Source organism: Pagrus major, chromosome 1, assembly GCF_040436345.1.
Source record: "Pagrus major chromosome 1, Pma_NU_1.0".
Taxonomy (NCBI): domain Eukaryota; kingdom Metazoa; phylum Chordata; class Actinopteri; order Spariformes; family Sparidae; genus Pagrus; species Pagrus major.
The window spans coordinates 11,406,676-11,426,442 of record NC_133215.1 but is presented as its reverse complement, the minus strand read 5'-3'; the positions used below and the strand labels follow the sequence as shown (position 1 = coordinate 11,426,442).

The 19,767-nt window shown below is 42.3% G+C and overlaps 1 protein-coding gene across 1 annotated transcript; it reads right to left on the bottom strand.

Annotated features, from left to right (window-relative positions):
- Positions 1-239: 239 nt before the first annotated feature.
- LOC141006428 (LIM and calponin homology domains-containing protein 1-like) lies at positions 240-19,101 on the bottom strand. The gene is made up of 19 exons (XM_073478640.1): positions 19,029-19,101; positions 18,898-18,928; positions 18,679-18,789; positions 17,806-17,933; positions 17,519-17,589; positions 16,303-16,504; positions 8,245-8,374; positions 7,801-7,958; positions 7,055-7,703; positions 6,079-6,822; positions 5,037-5,139; positions 4,912-4,937; positions 4,610-4,723; positions 4,381-4,473; positions 4,083-4,284; positions 3,655-3,754; positions 2,142-2,250; positions 1,733-1,835; positions 240-1,633 (listed from the first exon to the last, which is right to left on the bottom strand). Exons 1-19 carry the CDS (start codon positions 19,043-19,045, stop codon positions 1,608-1,610), a joined length of 3,117 nt encoding a protein of 1,038 aa, XP_073334741.1. The 5' UTR covers positions 19,046-19,101; the 3' UTR covers positions 240-1,607.
- Between the last annotated feature and the right edge of the window lie 666 nt (positions 19,102-19,767).

Here is a 19,767-nt window from a genome sequence, read left to right as displayed (position 1 = left end):
CTTAAGGACTTTTACTCAAGTACTATTTGTATGCATGACTTTCACTTTTCCCAAAGTAACAAGTAATAACACGATCTCTTTTGGGTATCTTTACACCACTGGTTATTACTACTTTTAGTTAAGTTAATGATCTGAGTACTTTTTTCCACCATTGTTTATATGTTGATCTATACCATCTACTCTATCAGAGTGGATTCATTTCTTTACCTAAAAAAGAAAACTCAACAAGAGAAACAGCATCCAATTTAAAATATTTTATTGATAAACATACACTTGCTATAAAAGACAATGAACTGAGCGCTCTGTTCCTCTGAATGATGAAGCTGCTGTCAGGTGTCCAGACAGATGCAATCACACGCAGAGGAGAGAGACTATCAGCTCAGACTCTGGGGAGGCAACACTTGTGATAGAGGCAGACGAGGAGAGATTGGAGGACATTGTTTACTGTCATAATACGGGGGGAGAAAATAACAGGGAAGCAGCAAATCACTTTGTGTCATTGGTTTAGCTCATATGGGAAGGAAGGAGAGCAGGTGATAAGAAGATGCTGATCCATCTAAAATGTTTTTGCTGGTATGGAACTGTGCTTCAAGTCAAATCACACATCGCATACATACCTTTACATGCATTATTTCATACACGCACGTACACACACACAATGTGCCGAGACCCTGAGGTCTGTGTGAGTGTGAACTACTCCTGCACATACACTGCTCGTCCTCGCATTCGTTACATAAGGCACTGATTCGGATGCAGTCAATCTATGAGAATAAAAGATAAACATCTTAAAGGGAAAATATTTAAAATCCAAAGAACAAGTATAATTAATAACATGCATTCTCATTCCTGTAAAATGAATTATAAAGAAAAAAGCTGGTGTAAGTTAGCAAGATGCCCAAAAAATGTCAAAAATAGCATGAGGATGTACAACATACAGGAGGAAAGTTAAAGTTGAGGAGATACATCAAAAAACCCACACTACTCCATCTGAGCGATACTCACAATAACTTATATATGTTCTTCTTTCATGCAAAACTGTAAACACAAAACCCAAAATGAATGAGAAGAAATTACGTATGACGATGAGTAAGGCATTATAATGGTCAAGCTACTTCAGGTCATCCAACCCAAACCACTTTACGTCACCACTCAGCGAGAGTGGAGTCAAATGATCAGTGCAGAAGCAGGAGTTAACGAGTCATGGGTTTGAGACTGATGTGTTGAAGACACTGGTGTTCAGCTTTTAGCGCAACATGTTAAGCTTGTGACGGAGCAGATCCTTATTTTTGTGTCTTTGCTGTGCCGAGGATGGATGTGCAAAGGCCTAAACACACTGACTTCTTGATTAAATCCATGCTACGCATATTAAACGAAGTGTATACATGTGTACAGTTAGGAAGCACACACACTGTACTGTATGTGCACGTGATGTTGTGTCACTCAGTCCACATGTCAGTCCAGTTTTGCTCTCAGTGACGTCCATAAAGCTGTTTGTGCATTTCAGGAAAAGACGATGATTCGAGGAGGAGGTTTCCAGAATGTTCCAGGATGTGATTCAAGGTTCTTCTCTGCCCAATCACTGACGTCGACAGTTCAAATGAAGGTCATCATAGCGTGGTGGGCTGACCTCTGCCTGCAAACACACGCATGAAAATGTGTTAAAGTCTGCTCTCATAACTTATAAACAAGTTTCGGATCTTCATTGACTGATTTTGATTGCATGTGCTCTCACCCCGAGATGCAATATAGCACTCATGACAGCTGAGCAGTCCGTTACGAATCCGTACATCAGTCCCTGCAGTGGCGTCTCCAAGCTGCCCCTTACACACTCCACACTGAAGAAGAGGAACACAGTTCACATTAAACACAGAGGGGATAGTTTCAGATAAGCTATCAAATGTTTACATGTGTCTTATAAACATTAAAGATGAGTATTAGCTTTTTATTCCTGCAGTACATCAGCAATCATTCCGTTTTCTTTTTTAATGTGTGCATGCTACCCTGGAGATAATTATGATGGAGTGTGTATGCTTTAGTAAACATCTTCAAAACCTTTATACAGAAGCCAAATGCTTCCTCTGTGTAAAGTAAAATAAAGTTTTCTAATGATTGTACATGAGCGCAGTAGAACAATAAAGTACCTTGAAACACTGCATGTGGAAAAACAGTCCCAGTGTGTCGATGATCATGGCAGCTCCTTTTCCCAGTGGTTGAGAACAACCAGAACATAATCTCTTCCCACTAACACACCTACACACACAGCGAGAAGCCAAAAAACAGATGGGTTATTCAGATACAAGCTCTAATTTCGAGGATTCTTTCAGAGATGTTTTTGTGTCTGTGTGCCTGCATCATTACCTGCTGGGTGAAGGAGGCTGAGGTGATGAAGGGGAGGACTGCTGCGTGCTTGTTACAACATCATGTGATTCAGACCTGTGGTTGAAAAAGCAGACAAATAAGAAGAATCTTTATTTATCTCATACAATCATACTCAGTACGACGCGTTCTCTGCATTTAACCCATCTCTGAAAAGCACTTCTCAGACCAACTCCAGTTCTATGCCAGTGACTTGATCAAAGGCACTGACAGGAGAGTTAACCCAACATACTGTACATGTTTTGATGGTGGGGGAAAACCGGAGCACCCAGAGGAAACCCAAGCAAACATGGGGAGGACGTGCACTCTCCACAGAGAAAGGCCAAGGAATATGTTTGCAAGATGTGTCAGTGAACTCAGAAGAGTCAATTTTTTTTTCACATGAAAAACAAAGTGCTAGTTATCAACTGAGCATTTTTCACGGCGCAGAAGTGATAAGCACATTTTTTGTCTCTCTCAGCAGTAGAATAATTCAATTAAATCCACCATTCAAATGTTTGCCATGTGGGCATAAAACACGTCCGTGCAGTACTTCCTGCCCTTGGATCTTTAAAATCTTGGCATTCAGTTCAATAGGAAAACATGGCTAACACAAGTGTTTGACATACACATGATGTTTAAATGTGGGCTTTAATGTGACTCCCTGCTGCTCACCATGAGGAAATGATCAAGTCACTATGACTTTATTTGATTAGTTAACACATGTCATGAAATATCAATTAATGACTATTTAAGTAACTTCTCAAAGAAATAAAGCCTTCAGTCAACTTGTTCTGGTATGACCATAAGCTTATGGTAGCTAGTGTTAGCATTAGCAAACATCAGGTACTTTTGCTGTTGCTACTGTTACAGGAGTTAAGCATTTAAGCTAAGCATCAGCTCACAAGTCTCACTTGTATCCACAGTGGGTATTATTTTGGAAAAGCTGCATATGTAGTGGGTACTATACTAAGTGTAAAGTATGCACTGTTAAATCTTTTGGTATGTGTGTTCATGTTGTTAACTGATTTATTGTTTTATTTTGATGAAAATAGAGAGGAGAAGTTTGTCAGTGATGTCATGTCTGTTACAGAGCCTGTAGGGGGAGCTTTTGGACTGTGTCTCACTGTGTAACAATGAAGATTTATTACTTGGTCAGCTCAAATGTAAAATAAGAGTAGCAACGAAAAGGCAACTACAACAAGTCAATGAGAACAAGTTCACGTGCATTGAGGACAGAAATGCAGCAATAAGTGACCTAAAAGACCCAACAAACATGCACAAAGCATCCTGACATACCTTTTAACAATATGTGGCTGGTTTAGTTGAGGGTTGCGGTCCAGAGAAGCCGTCTTCCACAGTTCCTGTTTCTTTGACGGTTCACCATCACATACAGAATCTACAAAAATACATCACAATAAACTTTTATTGCTGAGCATTTATGTGTCTGTAGATCGTTTCACTGTTTTTATTGCCGTACATCATTCTGCCAGACATGTTTGCTAGTTATTTGCTTTTATTGAACTATTTGCTTTTTTTAGGCTTGTTGATTTCTTTAGTGTTATTAGGTTGTTACCATAAAGCCCGCATGAATGTGATTTCAGGGCATTGCTGTAAAAGAGCTTAATGCTCAGTCAGTTTTCCCTGAATAAACAACTGTTGATGTTGATGATGATGAGATGTCCACACCTCCTGCATATCAATTTGTATGTCTGTGTGTATCTCACCCTGGAAGAAATGCAGCTTGGACGCATGCTGATCATCGTTCCCTGTGGAGATTCTTTCGCCGTTTTGCTGTAGAGGAACGTTTCCTCCTTTTGTCTCGTTATTTTCTGGAGCTGAAGAAGTTGTCACGGTCTGGCCTGACTGTTGGTTTAACAAACCGGTGGGATTGAGGGGTGTTACAGTCTCTTCTAGGATCCTCCTCTCCTGGAAAATTTAGACAAACAACATAAAGCCACAACATGTTAGAAAAGCAGTGATGCTATTGATTTTTTGTGTTTGTCAGTTTGTGTGTGATTATACCTCTTCATTGTGTTTCCTCTCCTCCTCCTCCACCTCTAGCTGAGCTTTCTCCCACTCCTTCTTCAGCTTCTCCTGCTCTCTCTGGTACTGCTCCTACACAGAAACATTGCACATGTTAAATACTGCATGAACAAAAAGACACATATAACACACACATCAACGCATACACATTTATATCCAGAACATCCTGTGCCAGTACATGCACTTACACACCATTCCACCAGTGTACCTGTAGGAGACGCTCCTGCTCCTGTTGCCAACTTTCCAGGCGTTTACGCTCCTCATTGGGGTCCCAGACCCAGTGATTAACACGTTTAGCCAAGTTCAACATGGGGGTCTCAATCTACCCAGACCCAACCAACAATCGCACACACACACACGTATACGGACCAAAGGACAGAAAGAGAGGAAAGGTGAGAGGACAAGTCTGACTACAGCGACTACTGGAGACAAAGGGTCAGGACAGGGTCAAATTCAAGAATGAAGGAGAAACAGAAAAAAAACAAGCTGGAGCTGCTCGGAGATACTCACAGACACACTGCTCTCCTCAAGTCCCTCTGTGGCAGAGACAGAAAGAAATACAGAGATGAAATTAACATCTGCTATAAGAAATGATACAGAACATCTCCAACTTATTCTTATTTGTTTAGTTTCACCTGTGACAGTGGGAGAATATTCCTGCATGCTGTTCGGTGATGCAGCTGGCTGAGCCTTTTTTTCCTCTGCTGGTCTCTCACATAACACCACAGTACCATTGACCTGAAAGTCAAATATTCAACTAAATGAATAAAACATTACCTGGAAAATGGATCTTGTCTCTATTTGTCCATTTAAAATTAATGAACCATGCTTATTGTTTCAAGTCTAAAACACACGATGGTTTGAGTATTTTTGATTTTACTCTGTGTTTTTACTTCAGGCAGTTGCTGGCTTGAGTTTATGTAAATGTGGTATTAAAATCAACCTCCTGAAGAGTCGAAACTTGCTTTACATAGACCATCCATCACAGTGAACAGCTGACGAGTGTTTTAGGTCAGGCTCATTGTCTCTCCACTGTGAGTTCAAGCTTCTCCGCCCCTCAAGACGAATTGAACCAAAACAAAACCTTCTTTTCTACTTAAATTTGGTGTTTTAAACTTTACAAAGTGCACATGAATGTACTCCTGTAGACATTTCTTTTAGTTGTTTTTCATCTGAACTGTATATTATGTTTTATTGTTTTTGCACTGCAGTGCGGCATCTAAGACAAATTTCCCTGAGGGCACATTAAACTTTATTCTCTTCTCTCTCCTTTCTGTTTGTGTTCTCATTTTTGTAATAATGAAGATAAAACAATGATTTCTTGGAGGAAACGAGAGTGCTCCTAAAACCAGAGTCAGCTGCTGAACCGCAACATTTTAATGCATCTAAAGTCATAATATCCTTTTGTTTTTAACTGTACCTAAGCTTGCTCCCAGTTCATCCCCTGGGTTTAATTTTCAGCTACTGTAGCTCATGAATGGTAAGAATCAACAGCTGACTCTTGTGTCTCAGGTGTCGGGGCGTTCCATAAACACTTGAGTGAACCAGCATGGAAAATTCATGAAAACAGTTCACACAAAACAACCCCTAAAAACCAAATTTATACAGGTAGAAAATTGTATTGAATGGACTTAAACACAAAGATATAATCCTCTAACATGTCACTCATAATCTTACCTGTCCATTGCTTTGGATATCAGGGTGATACGGCTCCACATGAGTGAGTTCTGTCACAATAGTTGTCGTGATGATACAGTTTCGGCCTCCAATCAGGGAGCTGATGGCAGAGCCTGAAGTGGACTTTTCTGCCTGTGGAAGAGGCGTCTGCTCCACAGGATTGGTCACAGTCTGCTCAGAGGGAACGTCTTTCTCCATCTGTTTGGAGGGAACATCTTTCTCCATCTGTTTGGAGGGAACGTCTTTCTCCATCTGCTCAGAGGGAATGTCTTTCTCCATCTGTTTGAAGGGAACATCTTTCTCCGTCTGTTTGGAGGGAACATCTTTCTCCATCTGTTTGAAGGGAACATCTTTCTCTGTCTGTTTGGAGGGAACATCTTTCTCCATCTCTTTGGAGCAAACGTCTTTCTCCGTCTCTTTGGAGAGAACATCTTTCTCCATCTCTTTGGAGCAAACGTCTTTCTCCGTCTGTTTGAGGGGAACATCTTTCTCCATCTCTTTGGAGCAAACGTCTTTCTCCGTCTGTTTGAGGGGAACATCTTTCTCCGTCTGTTTGAAGGGAACATCTTTCTCCGTCTGTTTGAAGGGAACATCTTTCTCCGACTGTTTGGAGGGAACATCTTTCTCTGGATGCTCAGAGGAAACATCTTTGATTTCCTGTGGTGAGTGCTGAGCAGCGGTAGGTGGAGTGGGAACAGATACATCCTCTGTCGCCTCTCCGTTCACTCGCACCAACCCATCCATCTGAATGGGACACATACATAGCAATTAGGATAAAAAACAAGTATGTACTAAAATTATTACTCAAACTGTATGCAGATAGCTAAAAGCAGCCTCCATGTCAGAGGAGTAAGAATTAAAAATGTTAAAACAACAAACACTTCCTTTTCAGTAAGTATGAGGTGAGGCAATGAGGTGGAACAATGGAGTATCAGATGATGCTGACAGGTATGACAGAGTGTTATGGAGCCCTCACCTTGACAGGTTTGTGTCCAGACTGTGTGCTCCTGGGCTGGCAGTAGGGCTTGGCTGCCAGCATGGGGACGGGTCTGGGGGATACAGCTGAAGGAGAGGGAAGTGTGTGTACAGGCGGTGTGGTGTGAGGCTGCGCTTGTGCAATCTGAGGTGAAAGGGGTTTGGTTTGAGGCTTTGCATCTCCTGTAATCGGTTGTTTTTGCTGTGTGGTTGGAGACTCTGTCGGTATGGATTGAGGTTCGTTAAGTTGTAGTGACCGAGGTGGCACATTTTCTTTGTTTGTGACCGGGCTGAGAGGACTGACGGGCGTAGGGGAGCTGGAGGAGACAGACAATGACAACTCATGCTGAAGAGTTGTATCCGCCTCCATCTCTTCAGGTTCTGTTGGCGTCTGGTCCGTTATTGTTGGTTCTGGTTTGTGCAGCGGTTCTGTTGTTTCAGAGTCATTAACAGGTGATGTCGTTTTGTGCTCCTTGTCCACCTGAAGTGGGTCCTGTTTGGGTTTTGAAGTGGATCTGGGCAGTTTTAGGCTGTCCAGTGTTGCATCACTGATGGTAAAGCGAAGAGCATAGCGCTGTAAAACCACGGCTGCCTCCTCTGGAGTCGCTGCATTCCTGTAGGCTTCACACAACTCTGCCTCTCTGCGCTCTCTAGAAAAGACAAGTAGAAAAAATTAAAGAATTCTGAGTCTTTGATATTGTAAGTTACTTTTTTAAAGAGGGCTCAAAGCCATAATATCCTCCTTACTTCTCCTCAACGATCTCTTTGTAGGTCTTGATGCTTTTCCTCTTGCTGCGCTCACTTGCCTCATCCTTCATCCTTTTCTCTATCCTCTTCCTCTCTTCCTCTTTCTTGATCAGTTCCTGGGACGCGCTGCGACGCCGATTCTTCCAGCGAGTCAAGTCCTGTCAAAGGAAGGGATGCAACGATTATAGATTTTGATGGTATGACTATAGTCTGAGGAAAATCCTGGTTTCAAGATTACAATGCTTTAACAGTTGTTGTCTTCTGCAACAGAAATAATAGAGTAACCAACAAATAAAAAAAATATTTAAAAAAAAAAATTGAAAAAGTCAGGTTAAAGTGCCGTTTCAATAAAAATGAGAGAGAATTTGAAAACATCTCTAATGCTATTTTGCGGCTTTGTTGCTGTTGGATTACAGACACTACATGCTCTCTTAAGTCTCTTACGTCTTGCCAGTGGTCATCTTCTTCCATAAAGCTGTTGTACTGTTCATGCATGCGCTCATGTCTTGATTGGCTCAGCGTTGGTAAGAGTCCCACCTCATCCTCGTTAAGCATGTCACCCATGCTCACACTCCTACAGAGGAAAAAGAAAGTATAATCTTGGATAAATGAATGAGTTACTTGACCAAAAATATTCACGTTGTCCAACTTGAATCTGGAAAACAGTGGATATGACATTTTAATTCATTCATTGGGTCAATTCAGTGAATATTTCCAAAACAAAAACAAAAAACGTTTGCACTCTGATCCAAGAAAATAAAACACATTCCACGGTTGAAAAGGAACAGGGAGGAAGAAAACCCTGCCGCCTTTTCAAAATTAACAGATGACATAAACAAACAACATATTTCTACAAGATATGCCCACAAAGCAAGACATATTTATACACAACTAATAAAAGTCCACTAACATAAACATTACATCACTGTTATTTTCTGTATATAGTGGATTTATATTAGTTGTGTATGTGTTGCTCCACACAGTAACAAAAATATGTTACTGTTTTCATAAACTAGTCACAAAGAAATCAAACAAGAAAGTGAGCAAACAAAACTTTTATTTCGACAAACCAAACAAATTCATTCAACTTAATAACAATTTGTTAGTTGTATAGTCTACATGAGCTTGTGGATTTAAACCAAAAAAGTGCAAAACAGAATAACATTAAAAGCAAAAACTAAAAAACCTTGATGTTAGTAAAGATGTGACAAGACACTGTAATGAGAATAATGTCAGTGTGTCGTATATTTTTGGAGTATACCAATTAAAATTGAACGTGCACAGTGTGTATTTATTGGTATCATGCAAAGGCCGATCCGGTTTCACGCCAAAGACTTACTCAGTGTCCTCAGACAAAAAAGCAACTCGCCGGCTCATCCTAAAACAATAACAGAATAAAGTGAATGAGAGGAAAGAGCAGTGAGGGGAATGGGCAGTAGCAGGGTGTAATGCTAACGTAACTCTTCACATCCCAAGGGGAGGCTTCTACTTACAACTTGCCATTATTGAAGCACAACAAACAAACAGTAGACAGTAATAATTTGGCTCTCGTTCACTTCCTTTCTCAGATGTTAAGTGACATAAACACAGGTTGGATGAATATCAGAGCTAAATCTGAGAAGGGAAGTGATGAAGGCACATGCAAACAGTTCAACGGGCATCTCACATTATAGGAGGCAGATCATCGTCATCCAGCCAGAAGGGTTTCTTTCGTGGTTCCTCATTCACAATCCTCTTTCTCTCCTCCACCTTTACCTCCACCTCTTCCTCCACTTTCTGCTTTTCCAACTCTGCCTCCACCTTACAGGTCTGGGCAGCAGCAGGACTGGGTGGAGAGGTGAGCGATGGAGGAGAGAGAGGCTCCGTCACATCTGTGACAGAAGTGTTAGGGATGTCTCCCTCGTGCTTTCCATCCTCCTCCTGCCTCTCCCTCAGCCCTGCACTCTGAGGGAGGGTTGGGGCTTTGGAGGGTGGGGCCTGAGGTTCTGCTCGCACGGTAACGATGCTGCTAAAATCCAGTGACAAAACCGAGATTACCAGGAAATACAGCGTAAATGAAGACTGCATCACACACAGCAAGAAAAAGGCAGCTGCTCTGCTCTCTGTTTGCTGAAACTTTTTTGAGCACACCCCAGTAGTTGGTGTCACAATAGTGTCAAAAATATATTTTCCCACTTACGTCTTATGGTATCTAGTCATGCAGATAGTTCAGCTTTTATCTGCTGAGGTTGTGAGATATCAGCATGTTTCCATCCTAATATAATGGACATTCAAAAATGACACATAGATAGAAAAACAAAAAAAGGATTGTGTAATTTGGGCAAACTAATCCAAGAGTTTCAAATGCAAGAGAGTAGAGCAGCGGCTGTTTTTGTGAAGTGATTCAGTGGTGATTTACACTTTACATACAAAGATAAATAAAAAGCTTCATACTCAATTATAACTACAACCAAAGTCATGCCAAACAGATCCAAGGTTAAACCTCAACAACAACAACAACAAAAGGCCATATACCGTAAGTCCAAACCAAGCACAAACTTTGCCAAGTCATATGAGAACCAGAGCTCCAGGAATCCGACCACAAGAACAAATCAAAGTCGACCAGTTCTTTCATATACAAATAACACAAATTAAACCACATCAGGCATCCAGCTGAGGGCACTCAAACATGCGGGCAGGGAACCAAAGTCAACTCGGATCAACTATAAATCATCCACAGAGAGTTATTAATGTTAGAACTGCAGATCATATAACATGTCGACTTAATTAAACCCTCATCTTTGCCAGTGAACTGTGCTTTGTTAATTGCAGAAGTTATCTCTTCATTCAAACATCGAGTAAATACCTTCCACTAGCCATCTTCTCTGTGAGCTTAGGTCTGTTGTGTAGCGGCTTCATCGCAGACACTGGAGCGACACTGTACTTAACAGATCCAGGAACCGGCAGGAACTGCTTGGTGGACTGATTAGTTTTGGCTGCACTCGGTTTCTGGAATGATCTGGTCCTTCGAGCCATCATGTCGTCCTTCTCCAGGTCAGGCAAAGGCTCGTTTTCACCATACTCATCGTCATCATTGTCACATTCGCCGTGAGACGTTGTTCGGATCACAGCCGTGTCAGGGTGCGGTTGAGGTGTTTCCATGGGAGCTCTGGGTTGCTGTTGCTCCGCTCTATGAGGGAAACTTCTATAATTGAAATAACTAAACATCAAGCTGGTGAATTTCTTTGAGGATGTAAACCACACAAAGTATTAGAGCCTCCTCATGCTGTTAGACACACACATCTCAGCCCACCTGGCGTTCAGTATCTTGCTCCTCTCTGCCAGCACTTCCCTTTTGCTCCGCGGAGCAGCATCAGTGGTGACCTCCCCTTGTGTGCAGCGTTTGGAGGCGGGCAAAGGCAGGAAACGGTTGTAAATCCCAGGGGCAGCGCTTTGTTTATGGAAAACTCCTGTCCTCCTCGCCATCATGTCGTCTTTCTGAAGATCTGGGATCCTCTCCTCTTCCTCCTCCTCATCCTCCTCCAATGTTCTCTGTTCATACTGAGCCAGACGTGCATCCAGCTCAGCAGGAGAGGAAGGAGTTTTGGGGGGGACAGCAGAGGAAGGGGTAGTTTGGTTGAGGTCGGCTCCATCTACCTGGCTGTGAGAGCATCACATAAAGCTCAAACCGCAGCAACAACGATGGATAATTTACACCCAAACATGCAGCTATCTTCAAATCCAGGCATGAACAAGCAGAAAAGTGGCTCACGTGTGATCACTAAGAGTGCAGAATACAGATTGTAAATGAGAAAAAAATCAAACTAGAATCCATTCAAGGGAGTGTCTTAGCAACAAATGAGGGTTAAAAGAAACATGCAAAACTGATGCAAATCTTAAAAAAACAAAGACCTGTGATGACATTTTGAGCAAGAACAAGCACTTTGACCATCAGAGTCTCCATCTATAAAGTGACATGTTTTGATTTTAGGTAAAACTTATGAATCAAATCTCAGAAGTGAACAGATTGTGTTATATCTCAGAAAAGTTCATAAAAATGTTACAAAAAAATGCAATCATTGTGCATTTGCTACAGGTTGTCTCTATGGCCTGACCAGGATTTGTGAGGCGGATACAGCTACTGGGGTGGGTGATCTGGCCAAAAGATAATGCCATGACCTATTTAATCCCAATCATGATCCACAACCTAGATTGCAATCTATTTACTCAATTTTGAAATGTCCTATCGACTATAGCCAGACTTGAATAGCCTATACATTTCTCCACATGTACCATTAAAACACAATATTGCATTAAAGACAGTTCTTTTTGGCACAAGCTTCTTATCTGCTAAGCCGCTAAAATAACTCGTGTTTCATTGTTAAAAGTGCACGATGTCTGTTTTAGTGTAAACATTAAAAAATTTGCTAACATTATCAACAGAATGTGAAGAAATAACAGTTTTGACATTATACCAAAAACTAGGGCCTGAAAACCTCTTTCTCCTAGCAGTCCAATGCTCCTGAGCTAGCGATGTAAACACCAATACTGCTTGTCTGGCTAGCTGCACAGCTAACTGAGCTAACAGTCATGGATGTATAAAAAGAATATAGTTAGCAGCACTTAGCAGTTACTGGTGATATGATGCCCCATATTTATTTGCCCTCGTCCAGTCAGCATTCCAGTCATCACTCCAAAGGGTTGTTTACATAGTGCAGCCCTGCTAGTAAATTAGATGATGTGAAGTTTGGAAACAGACTTAAGAGGACGTTAAATAGCGCAATCTCTACAATTCCCAAGAAAAGTCAATTGTGGATGCCTTCAAAATCGATCATGATCTGAAATCATCAGTTCGCCCACCCCATATTGAGAGTTACAACAATCTTATATATTGGCCAATACTCTGTTTCAAATAAAACATAAGATAGACAGAAAAAAACGTCATTAGAATAGCAAGAATTTGGTTGACAAGTCTCATGATATTTCTCGATTGCAATTCCTTGTTATTTATCTACTGACATATGTGCCAGTACTGATATATTAGATGAGCGTGAGTTTGAGAGTTTGTGTACCTTTGTTTCTTATTAAAACTACACGCAAATCAGTTCACTGCAGGGAGGTGCATCCAAACTACCTAATTTACTCATTCAAATATGCCTGAAAAGTAAAACTTTTCCAAAATGACATCAACAAGCAATTAAATGAAATGGTTTAATAAGTAATAGGATAGAGAGGGACCTGTTTGTTCCTCAAAACAGCCCACACTAATGCAAAAGGCTTTGGATTCAGTCGTCTTGTATTTGGCCTCGTCCATACCTGCGTTCCCGCTCTGAAAGCTGGGAGCCCAGGCCAATGGTAGGCATGGCTACAGTTGCCTTGGAAAGGAGTCGTCTTAGCAACTCCGTCTCCTCCCCTTCACTTGACGTGACTGTGTCTATTGGCTGCTCGATCTCAGTCACGCCCCCAAAGGTCACAACTTTGCCATGACCTCGTCCAGCCTTTGCTGATCCGCTGAAAGGACTTCCATAATTTTTCTCCAGACAAGCCTGACACACAGGGGCCGGGCTAGCCTCACTGTACATACAATCTCACACATGAAGACACGTACACAAACACAAATGCACACACAACAACAGCCAGCCGGAGGAAAGAGGGTGAAAAAGAGATCATGAGCAACTAGACACAGAGGATCAGACTGTGAAGACAAAGGAAGGATGAGGTGGAAATGGTGAATCAGACAGGAAGTGTGGATGGACAGAAGGGGACAAAGCATGTTGTGTATTTAAATCCCTTAAACACACATGTGCATTCACACATACACACCAGGCTTTTTATCCAATCGAGGTAGCCAAATTTTCCTGGTAGAAAATGCTGCTCCTCTGGGAGCACAAAAAACTCTTTATCCTATCTAATGACATCAGCACGGGGAGAGAAAAACAAAGCCGAGGCAGTGCTCACAGCCAACAGTCGCCTCTCTTCTGGTCACACACACACAGAGTCTCATACACACCGGCCAGTTCCCTGCTCTGTTTCAATGCCTGTCAAAGAAGACTGAAGAGGACTGAAGTGCACAATAGTGAGGAGAATAAACAAGCAGATGAGAACATGGGGAGCAACAGAGAAAAGAAGAGAAGGGAAAATAAGTCTGAGGACATAAATGCCTGCTTACAAAAGGATACAAGAGACTTATGACAGAACAGACCTGAAACTGAATATTGACAAGTAGACATGAAGATATATTTTGAGGTTATTTAAGTAATTATAAATAACTTCCTGGAGCATTCGCTGGTTGGCCGGCAACAGCCCCCAGCCAAGAAATAGTTCTCTTCATAACTCCTAGAAAATGGTGAATGAACTATTTCAGCTATATTTTTTTGTGACTTAGGCTCTAGGTAATAAAAATATTCACCGAGCCCTACAAGCACCCCTTTTTGTGCACCAGCCTGAAAATGACATACCGAAAATTAAGTGTTCAGTATTGTTAAACCCTTTTTTGTCAGTCGTGATACTTCTATTTAGCTTACTGTCAAAAAATGTAAGATTTTGTTTGTTATTTTATTTGTTCTGTCTTGTGTGCATGCCTGTTACAAAATAAGCAGTTGGTGCAGTGATATTTGGATTTTAGCTGACACAGATAAACACTTTGTGCTTTTAAATTATACGTACTTTGCAGTGGTTTAGAGAGGATTAAACTAGGAGGGCATTTGAAAGAAGGTACCCAATGTATTCAAGCCAGTTTTTTCAGGTTTAAAAACTAGCAAGTGAACTCTCCAGTGGGGTGAAACTTCTTTCTGCAGATTAATCTTCTGCCTGCAATGATCTGCTTAAAACTGGCACTAAAACTAGAAGCTCACTCACACATACTGCACAGTCATCAACCAACCACACACTTGACATACAGCATTTGTACTGCATGTGTGCTGCAACAGAGAGTGAGTGTTGGGCACCTGGGTTCAGTCATCTTGAGCCTCTCCCACTTCTGCATATCTGCCTGGCTCATGGAGGCAGAAACAAAGCTCATTGGTCCGTCCCTGTGAGGGAGGGGCCTACTCTGAGCCCGCCTCTGAGCCAGGTCGTCCTTCTGCTTATTAGGCATCGCCTGAACCTTTCCCTCTTCTCCCTCTTCCTCCTCATCCTCCTCTTCCTCGTGGCGAGGGGTGGAGTTTAGGAAGGGGTTGTCTCTGCGTGTAATGATGTCAGGGACCGCTTCCTTCTCACTGTTCAGTCACAGAGCCGATACGAACGCATCACACGGTACATATTTCACATCAAAGTGGAGCACACACACACACGTCAAACCACCAGTGATCACAACACCCAAAGAAAGGAAGAGTATGTTTAACAGTGAGTTAGCGAAAATAGAAGAAAAACAGCATCACACACGATGACGCATGAGCTAACCTGTTCTCCTTTTCCTGCAGTGTTTGCTGGGAGGCTCGTCTAATGCCTTCCCAGCGCGCCAGGTCTTTGTCGCTACACACAGGTGGAGGGACAAACTGATGCACCTTGGAAGCGACAGGGCCTCGATGACCTCGTCTGGATGCCAGGTCATCTTTACGAACATCTGGGACTTTCCGCACCACCGCCTCCTCTTCCCCATCAGAGGGGGAGTCCCACGCAGATTTCTGAGAGCTCAAAAAGTCATTATCACAGCGAAGGATGATGTTCGGCGACGGTGACCTCACTTGCTGTTCTTCAGTCGTAGGAGGGCTGAGGTTGGAGATGGGATGGCGTTGCAAGGTCATTTCACAGAATATTAGAAATCCAGCGTTCCATCTTGTGAGTTCGTATTTGACATGCACCCACAAATATTATTGGCAAGACCCCGTTGCGTAAAAAAAGCAAGCATTCTTTACCAGACATGTGATTCAAGTCAATTGGTCCAAGTCTCAGGCAAGTCTCAAGTACTTTTTCTTGGCGTGGCATGTCAAGTCAAGTCAAGTCGAGACTTAAACAAAGGCAAGTCAAGCCTGAAGTCTCAAGTAGAACAGGAGCGAGCAGCTAGTCGGATTTGTTGGCCAACACACACATACCTCATCATCATTAATAAGCCAGATTGTCACAACCAGATATCTACACAAACCACAGCACCAGTGTGAATGCAGCACTCGTAAAAACAAAATTACCATCATAACGATCCGTTAGTGAACACGACCACAACTGTCAAACCACAACTGCTCTCATGCCGCTCCTCCCTGACCTGCTGTAGCGAACGGCAGCAGGCAGAACTTTGATCCCTGCTTTCTCCAACCTCTGCAGCCTCCTCTGCTCCAACACTTCCTTGGTCGCCTTCTCCTCTTCCTGTTTTAGTTTTTCTCCATTGCTCTCAGGTGCCCAAGTGACAGTCTTGGGAGTTTTGTGGAATAGTCCCAGGTGACTGAGGAGCGGTGTGTAATGTCAGGGAAAGATTAAGGATGAGGAAGTTTGTGTGTCTGTGTGTAATTTACCTTCTGCTTCTTTTCATTTTTGTATTTTCCATTGCAACACTTAATAATCAGAATTCTTAATGGCACTGATCATTACCTCCGCTGCTCTCCCTCCTCTGTATGCTGTTTTCGACGTGGAGTCGGGATGTAGGAGCTGGCGTTGGTACGGTTGGGTAGAAACTGGTTAAAGGGAATGGAGCTCCTTGCTTCACTGCTGGCAGTCCGCCTGGCCAACATGTCATCCTTTCGCACATCTGGCCTCCTGCCGGGGGCATCGGCCTCCGAGTCGCTGCCTCGCCCTGGAAGCCAAAGAGTGATGAAGGTTAGAAAGTATGTCAGGAACCATTTTTAATTGGCTCTTGTTTTTACAGTTATTTTATATTTTATTACTTGTATACTTTATTTTTACTTACTCTTATTTTTTATTGTCTTCTCTATCTAGATCTTTAACATACCGATTTTCCCTTGGGGATCAATAAAGTATTTCTGATTCTGATTATATAGCAGACAGTGAGAAACTATGACTACTTCTCTTGCCAAACATTTGTCAGGGTTTTTAGCATACATCTATTAAATATTCTGCAAACAGACTTATACAGACAGATTAGGTCAAACTACATCCCATGTCTGTCTTTTCTTGTCGGGTAATAAATATTAGTTGGTGAGGCGGCACACTTTCTCTGTGACCTCCGAGGAATGTAGGGAATGAGTCTATTCGCGTCTCTGGAATAGTGTTTTTCTTGTCACCCTGCTGCACACATTTCACACTGTCAATACAAAAGACACAAACAGGATGCCTGTGATACTCCCCTCAAACACACACACACACACACACACATATGAAAGGCAGGATGTTGACCCCAGCCTGTGTTTCCCAGGTCCAAGTCTCTAGTGATTGCTACTTAGGCCAACAACTGCTGCATCTGGGGCACTCACACACACAGACACAGACACACACACACACACACACACACACACACACACACACACACACACATTGTGGGTGAGACGTTCAGCTGTTGTCCACAGCCTGCCAGACTGGCCAAAACATACCAAGGTCAAAACCTCAACATGTTGGAGAACAGCAGTCAGACTATTTAAGGATGAGTGGTTTTGTATTTCTGCTTAAAGGAATGGTTCAACATTTTGGGAAATATGCTTATTTTTTTTCCATTTCTCGAGTTAGATGAGAAGATTTATATCCACTTGCATGTTTGTACCTTAAGTATGGGGGTAGCTTAGCTTAGCTGGAAGACTGGAAGCAGGGAGAAACAGATTTTTTTCTTATTTGAAAGACATTTATCAGAACTAACCATCACTGTTACCACGATTCACCACATCAGGAGACGGGCTGTGCTGTGAGCGGGAGCCAAAGGAGTCCAGGCTGTCAAAATTAAAAGAAAACACTTCAATATTTACTATTTATTTACTTTAATGCAAACGTAAGTTTTGTATCAATGGGACCAGTTTTTAAGTTTGAAACTGAGTTACAAAAATGTAGAAAACATCCACAGCTGCACCTCTGGTGTGTGCGTCTACATATTTGGGCGTGTGTGTGTGTGTGTGTGTGTGTGAGAGAGTGTTGACAGATTTCTCTCACCTGTCTAGGGAGTTGTCGCGAGTGTGTTGTGGTGGAGAGAGAGACTCACTCCTCTCAGAGTCCCAGCAGTCATAGCCGCTGTCTCTAACGCTGCGTTTCTGTGGACTCTCCCCTCCTTCCTCAATCTCCTAAAAACACACACATGCGCACCAAAACACATCAGCAATCAGGAAAATAGATGGAGAACTGTATAAAGTAGGAATGATGCATCACTGATGAGACAATACATGGGTTGAGAAAGGAGACAAGAAGCAAAATAAACAAAGGAAAATACGGCAAATACAGCAAAAAAAAAGTATTTGAATATTCATCCAGCGTAGCAGATCTCCGCTGCCATCTGACTTATGTCTTATGATATTATTATGTTATTAATAATTAATAATTATTATGTTATTATGATATGATATATGATTATTATGATGATGATTATGATGATTCAAATAAAATATATCAATAGTGCTCAGGCAGATAGACACAAAGACAGAAACACTTGATTCCTATGAGCTATGGACTGAAAATTAAACAAAAAGTAAATTTTCTGAAACAAACTGGATGAGAAAGCTGAGTGAACACATTTTGTTTGTATATACTGAAGTTTCTTTGAGCATCCTGTGAAGGTTAGCCTATCAAACGCAGAGAGGAGTATCTTCTTTTTCAACTCATATCCTGTTTCTCCTTTCTGTCTCTCCCTGAAATAGGAGTAGCTGTGGTGTAGCAAAAACAAAAATGTGTCTCCTGTCTTGCACGTCTCTCCCGCACCCCAACAAAGACAGGAAACTAACAAATCCATCCCCCGCACCTCCTCCGTGCCGCTATCTGTCTGTCTCCTTCTCCTCCCCCTCCTGCACTGTCCTCTTCACTTTGTGTACTCACCACCTTCATTTGAGCGAGAAGCCCTTCAAACTCCTTGAGGTTGAGAGTAGGGCCGCTGTAGGAGGCGCAGCCACTGGCAGCCTTCCCAAGCCAGAATACTGTGTTCAGCACCTGAGAGACATCCATACAGGGGGGTTTGGTGAATATTCATAAATGCTAAACACGCTGACGGAGAAGATAAAGCAAGAAATTTAAAGAGAGGGGCAGATGATTACTCACATTTTTTAGTTTGCGGTTGCAGTCAGAGTCCCTGATGAGAGAGACATGTGTTACTGACATGTCATACTACATTAAAATGGACATAAACAGGAATTAAAGCCACACACACAGACAAACACACGCCTATTTACTTGAGATTAGCTCGCATGGACGTGTCTTGCAGGTCCCCGGGGTCAAACAGCTGGGAGCCCTTCAGGCCCAACTCCTCACAGCCCCGCAGGAAGACTGACAGGTTGTCCTACAGGAGACAGCAGGGGACCAGAGACAGTCAGAGTTTATCACTTTGACGAACAGGGTGGCTTACAGGTCTGCATGTCACACTGGAGAGTGTCCTCTTACCAGCCCAGCGATGGGGGTGGGCAATCTGTTGATCTTCTTGACCAGCCCTGGTTTGATTGCACTCAGCAGTCTGCATGGAGGAGGGGAGAAGCAGAGATTTATTGAGTCTCAGAGGGGTATTTACGTGTGTCGTTGCTACTACAGACATCAAAAACGGAGTGGGAGTGATGTCACAGGCTTACTCGCATAACAGGATGCCGTTCTCCAATCCACTGCGGAAGTCCTTGTCTCCAAAGCTCTTCCCTGTTACAGCCTGGATAAGGAGGACAGGAAGAGACAGATGTAAGGGAGGTGGACAGGAGCGAAGGCTGCAACATAGTTATTTTTATTACTGATTAATATCACTTATTTTTTGATTGATTATTTAATCATGTGTTCGTTACAACTTCCCAGAGCACAGGTGATGCCTTAAATTGCGTGTTTTGTCCAATCAGCAAAATCAAAATATACTCAGTTTACAGTGATGTAGAGCCAAAAAAGAGAAGGTGGAAGCCAATGTTTTGTATTTTATGTTTTTTAACTTTGTGATAG